General features: G+C 38.5%; 1 protein-coding gene across 1 annotated transcript in view; it reads left to right on the top strand.

The window, feature by feature from the left end:
• The first annotated feature begins 3,256 nt into the window (after positions 1-3,256).
• LOC110031156 (probable LRR receptor-like serine/threonine-protein kinase At1g06840) overlaps positions 3,257-6,598 on the top strand; it is a 57,213-nt gene continuing 53,871 nt past the window's right edge. Inside the window, exons 1-3 of the mRNA XM_020734232.1 lie at positions 3,257-3,466; positions 4,748-4,850; positions 5,930-5,981. Coding sequence (XP_020589891.1) covers positions 3,257-3,466; positions 4,748-4,850; positions 5,930-5,981 — 365 coding nt within the window. The remainder of the gene's footprint in view (positions 3,467-4,747; positions 4,851-5,929; positions 5,982-6,598) is intronic.

Raw genomic sequence — 6,598 nt, 5'->3', positions numbered from 1 at the left:
CATTGGTTACAGCACATTCGGGGATTTTAATTATTAGGTTTTAACCGACTTTTAGGAGTCTTTTATTGTTATTTACACTCATCTGTTATAATTGAGATGAATATAAATATTTTTATTCAAGTCCTTAATTTCGCTTCTGTCTGCTCATGTATTTAAAGTTGCGGATTCGGTTGCGATGTTTAGATTCATGTGAAGTTTTTATATTTAGTTGAGTGACAATTTTGGCTTGTGCATTTAATTTGGGGGGTAATATTCATTTTCATGCGACTTTTTTAATCAAATAGGGCTCACATGGATTCATTCTCCTTCTATAAATAGAAGCATATAACCTTATTCATTTCACGCTTTGAAGCTCATAGGGGTAGGAAGATTTCATTTGCTTTAGAAGTTTGAGTCTTTGAATCTTTCAAGTAAGTCTTTAAATTTTTTGCTTTCTTATATTTTCCTTTTTGGCCTTCCCTTTTGAGTGTTTATATTTATTTAAGTTTTAACCCAAGTTTCATTTAAATCACTATATGTCCATTTTATGCTTGACTTAGATTATTATATCAAGTCTTTTAAATTTTGTTCCGAAATTTGGTAAAATTTCGATAGCCTTCCGGCGTTGCCTCCCGTTGGGTTCAGGAGACTAAGCCTGCCCACCATGCCAAGAAAGACGTGTATGGTCGGTGTCGTGAGACACTGCGACCAATATATTTGAAACCCGCACGACAAGAAAGATGCGCATGGTACATGTAGGCATATTTCATATCACGAGTATTTTCCAATTGCATCGTGAGTGTCACATACGAGTTTTCCTTGCAAGAAAATGTGCACGAGTTCAGCTCTTCATGCCAGACACATCACAAAAAGGATTGTATCGCGAACATTGCATTTGAGTTTCCCTCATCACGCTAAGAATAACATGCACGAGTTATATTCGTCCCTCCAAACACGTCGCAAAAGCGAAATGCGTCGCGAATATCACCTATAAGTTTCCCTCATAACGCTAGAAAAAACATGCAAGAGTTCAGCTTGTCGCGTCAAAAGCACCGCGATCGGCTTTAGAAGTCGAGGAATACGATCTTATATCCCTTTGTAGATCGATGACGACGAAATCCATTGCGAATGCCAACTATAAGTTTCCCTCACAATGCTAAAAAAACATATGCACTAGTTCAGCTTGTAGTGTTGGAGTATGAAATCTACTTCTATATTTTTCCTTTATTCGAATTAGATGTTTGTAGTGTTGGGAGCAAGAATTCGGGTTGTTGTGTCACGTGTGAAGCTAAAATAGGAGTTGGAACATTAGTGGTTTTGATTATGGATAGAGCAGAGAGGAAGAAATATTTTTTTGGTTTTCAGCAGAGTATTATAGGGAGACAGAAGAACTGTGTTTGGTTTCACATGAGAAGAAGAAACTAGGGAGATGGGTAGGGTTGGCCGGATGTGGGTCTTCGGCGAGGCAAATTGGAGGGCAGGTGGGTTGCGGCCTTAGCGTGAGAAAGAGTGAAGGAAGAAGAGATGCACGACATGTAGCAGTAGAAAAGAAAAGGGTGAAGCAGAGAGTGGTGTTGGTGCTTTGGCTTGTTGGAGGGTGAAGGAAGGTGAGCAAGTTGTCGTGTGCTCAAGTCATCGGCGAGAGAGCAGCGAGTCAGCGAGTGGGAGAGAGGGACGGCGGAAAGGTGAGGGGGCTACTGTTGCTGGGGAGGGAGAGACAGATCAGAGAGAGTGAGTACCTCAAAGGAAGAGGAAAACGAGTAAGAGGGATAGGAGGAAACCAATGAGCGCTTGGTCTAGTTGTGTGTGAGAGAATAAAGATGATAAAGGGAAGAAAAGAAAATGAGTTTTTTTTAACGTATAAAATAAGTGGAGAAAGACATATCATATTTTGATTGTAAAAAACAACGACAAAAGCATGAGGCATTTCCAAAAGCTAAAATTTTGGATTTGTTTTGTTTTTTTTGTCCAAAAGCTAAAATTTCAATAAATAAAAATAAAAACCTTACAATTTCCAAATCCATCATACCACAATTCCTAGCCTTAACCCCAAAATTTTAAAATCGAGTCTTTCTACCTCCACCAAAATTTCAGCTCGACCCCTACCACCAAAACCCAAGTTCTCAACAAACTTTGATTTGTAATCTTACATCTACCGGAAACCTAGTCAAGAGAAAAGGACAAAATGCCGTTTAGGAGAAATTTGTAAATAGATGTCCTGGAGCTTTATTATGAAAGAGATGTAAATAAAAAATCGTTAATTGCAGCTAAGGCTTGTTGCGTGTGAGAGGAGAAAATTTGGTGAGATCATTCATAGTCACAACGGTGACTCGTTAGATCAAGAGGAGGACGTGAATCCATTCCACCATTTAGTTTCCAGTGAAGAAGATCATGATCTCTACTCGACATGGAATATTAAGGGAGAAGCCAATATATTGGAGTAAAGGTAGATTTGTCTAATTTCGACGGTTCCATGGAGCCAAATGAGTTTATCCAGTGGCTTCAAATGATGGATCGAATTTTTAGTACAAAGATGTTTCTCAGGATGAGAGTTAAATTGATAGCCATCAAGCTTAGGAAAGATACTTTGTTGTGGTGAGAGAGCCTAAAGCATCATAAACTGCGGGAAGGAAAGGGTAAAATTACTACTTTGTCTAAGATGAAACGAGAGATGCAGCGCAAATGTGTTCCTCTGCATTATTGATAGGATATGTTTTTTAGACTCCAATACCTGCACCAGAGATATTCTTCTGTGGATGAGTACACATTTGAGTTAGAGAAACGTATGTTGAAGTGTGGGCTGGTGAAGCCCGTAAAGAATATCATAGCAAAGTGTGGAATAATGGAGCTCGAGAAGAACACCATAGATCGATACCTGAGGGAATTGAGGTCGCCCATTGGTAATATGGTACAGTTACAGTCTTGTTGGACAATGTTCAAACCTTAGCTCTTAAGGTGGAGCGACAACACAACTGTGTCCAGAGAGATTCTTCTATGGAGGAGTACGCAATTGACTTCGAGCAAATTATGTTGAAGTGTGGGCTAGTGGAGACTGTGGAGGACACCATAGCAAAGTGTGGGCTAGTGGAGCCCGAGGAGAACACTATAGTTCGATACCTGAGGGGATTGAAATCGTTCATTGTCAATGTGATACAGTTGCAGTCTTATTGGATATTACAAGATGTTCAGACCTTATTCCTGAAGGTGGAAAGATAACACGGTACTATAATGTCCACACTACCCTTCAAACAGATTTCGGTCATCAGACTAAATAGCTATGGAGGAGTACACAATTGACTTCGAGCAACTTATGTTGAAGTGTGGGCTAGTGGAGACTGTGGAGGACACCATAGCGAAGTGTGGGCTAGTGGAGCCCGAGGAGAACACTATAGTTCGATACCTGAGGGGATTGAAATCGTTCATTGTCAATGTGATACAGTTGCAGTCTTATTGGATATTACAAGATGTTCAGACCTTATTCCTGAAGGTGGAAAGATAACACTGTACTATAATGTCCACACTACCCTTCAAATAGATTTCGGTCATCAGACTAAGTAGCTAGAATACACCCATTGAATACACCCAAGCCAACCCAACCAGAGGAGAAACTAGTTCAAAATGGAGAATATGTGGATCCAACCAACACTCTCAAGTTCATCTCAGCCAAAATGTGCGCCAAGTGCTGTGCTTTTGGGCACAAGTCCACACCACCATTCAAACAGGTTTCAACCATCAAATTATACTGCAAGAATACACTCATTGCAGCACCCAAGCCAACCCAACCAGACGAGAAACTGGTTTAGAGTAGAGAACATGTGGATCCAACCAACACTCTAATTCATCTTGAGCCAAAAAGTACGCCAAGTGTCATGGTCTTGGGCATAGTTCATCAAATTCTCAAATAAGAGTGATTTCTTTCACTGAGCAGGTATTAGTTGAGGAAATTTACAATGACACGGGAAAGGATGAAAACTTTAGAGATTAGTCTCAACTTCGAGTAGACAAGAAAGAGATGTTATTGAATCAAGTTGAGCCAATTGAGAGCGCCTTCAGTTAAATTAACGTTGGTTATTCTAAAAGATAGTGAGCCTAAAGATTCCTTACCTAAAAAATGATAACCCTTGTTGGAGGAATTGTTCTAAGTGCCACGGTTTTTAGCACAGTTCATTGGATTTCCAATAAGAGTATGATCTCTTTCACTAAGCAGGGAGTAGTTGAAAAAGTAGACCATGACGCAAGAGAGGTTGATGACATCAGAGATTAGCATCAACTTCGAGCCGACAAGAAATAGATGCTAGTAATTCAAGCTGAGCCCATGAGGGAGACTCCAGTTGGATTAACATCTATTTTTTCAGAAGATAGTGAGAGGGACAGTTCTTATTGAAGGAATTGCTAGACATCATGACTGACAGTTTACCTATTCGATGTTTAGCGCTGAGAGTGATCCAACATGTCATATATCTCATTCCAGAGTTAGTTTTTCATACATGCTTTTTTATCAGATCCACCCAGCTGAGTATGAGGTGTGGGAAAACATGTTACATATTTAAATTCTTGAGACTTGGTTCACCAGAGCACTTGTCTATGTGCAGTTCCAGCTCAAGTTGTGCCAAATAATGATGGTTGTTTATTCTATTAGGATAGATTGTGGAAGGATGTATGCATTTTGGAGTTGTCTAAAATAGATGCTAGCATAGACTTTGTAGTGAGATTGGCTTAGACACAACAATGCAATGACTTTATTATGGTGATAATAGTTCGATTCTAGAAGCTTCTTGGGAAGAAGATGAAACTTCTACCCAGGGAGAATGATGCTGGGCGTCTGATCCTGTCAATATCGCCGGATCATGATACTCCCGCGATTTCAGGAGGTGGGATTGAGAAGTCCAATTCCTTTTTTTCTCTTATTTTCTACCAATTTCATTGTTTCATTTCCTTCATTTCTATTTTTCTCTTATTTTCTACCAGTTTCATTGTTTCATTTCCTTCATTTTTATTTTTCAATTATGATTTTTTCTATTGGGAGACTTTATATTTGCTGTAATAGAGTTTTGAAGTTTTAGTTTTTGATTTGATGAATTAAGAAGTGTTTTCTCAGAATTTTGCTCTCCGTAGTGCTGTATCATTTCTTTTTGCAAGTGTTGTATCTATATCTTGTTTTGGAACATGTGCTCCCGCCCATATATCACCGTATTGCCATCCGACTTGATTTTCAGCTGAGCACCCGTCCAAGATACTGCAGCAGGTAACTTCCATTTATCCTTTCCGGTTCACTATCCAGGCACTTTGCTTGTACCTTGCTGAATCGCCACTGGATAGCTATTTGCAGTCGGAACAGACGACGGCGACGTTGAACCTGCTGTCCCCCAGCAGAATGCAGCCGCCGAGCACCTTATAGCCTTTCCAAGCCTTGCTAACCGCATATTTTTATTCCCTCGCTACTCCACCGTTTTCTCGCTAAATCCCCTTCCTAAATACTTTCAAGACCCCCTAGATTAGTATGATTATGCTTAAAGAAACTAGTAATTCATTCTATGCAATAGTCTGTTAAAAGGTGAAAATTTTAAGATAAGCTATAAATTACTAATCATATCAAATACATTTCTATGGTCTCTTAAAAATTGTACTTCAATAAGGATGTGGTAGATGCCATTTGGCTTAGTGATTCATTGCAAAATAATTTTATTGATTTACAAATAAAATTGAGACTTTTTGATGGGATGGTTAGTTGTAAAATGATATCATTAGATTGTATTTATGGTTAAAGCTTGAATGTTTTAATGGTTCATTCATGTTATTTGTGAATCATGAGATCTCTAGTTGATAAGGTATGAGGCCTTCTATGAATTATGATCATCCTAAAATTGACTTTTTAGACAAACATCTACTTGAAATCTTGTTAGGTCCCATTGAATGATGCATATTATGATTGTTAACAAGGATCCTTGAGTGGAGTTAGGTTATCTACCTCTGACTTCGCGGAGCAGGCTCCACAATCTGAGGTAACATAACCATGAGGTCTTAATTTAGTTCTTTATATTCTATATACCATCTATTTTAAGTTACATCGATTAATTTTTCCAATCCAAAACTAAAATTGTTGTTACCATAACCTTAGCATTTAAAGCCTATGACTAGTCTTTGCTGAAAACTCTCTCTTGTGATAGAGAGGATTAATTAGCCATATGGTCTTGTGTCTGGAAAACTTTGAGTTGGATCATAAAGTTATCACAAAAGCCTGTCGGTCAACTTTTTCTTCGATTTAGATTAGATAGATTTGAAGATATGAAATATGAAAATAATTTTTGAAATTTAATTTAATATAATAAATATATAGTTTGGGTTTTGAAAGCAGTATGTTTTAATTTTTGAAAAATGAGACCAAATGGACCTCATTGGTCTGATAGTTTGCATAATCGTGCCTGATACCGCAAATACTACACCTTCCCGAGAGATAAGTGTAGACCTCAGCGATAGACCCAATCCTGCAAACTATGAGATTTGTGACATCCGTTTGGTCTGCGAACCTTTTATATATGACCGACAAATTCCCCTATTTAATACAAAGATTAAATAGGGTTTATTTTACCTGGGTTCCAAGTTCCCTATAGAGGCAAGC

This window comes from Phalaenopsis equestris, unplaced genomic scaffold (genome assembly GCF_001263595.1).
Source record: "Phalaenopsis equestris unplaced genomic scaffold, ASM126359v1 Scaffold000779, whole genome shotgun sequence".
In the NCBI taxonomy this organism is placed as follows: Eukaryota; Viridiplantae; Streptophyta; class Magnoliopsida; order Asparagales; family Orchidaceae; genus Phalaenopsis; species Phalaenopsis equestris.
The sequence above is the reverse complement of the archived record's forward strand: the minus strand, read 5'-3'. Positions and strand labels throughout refer to the sequence as shown.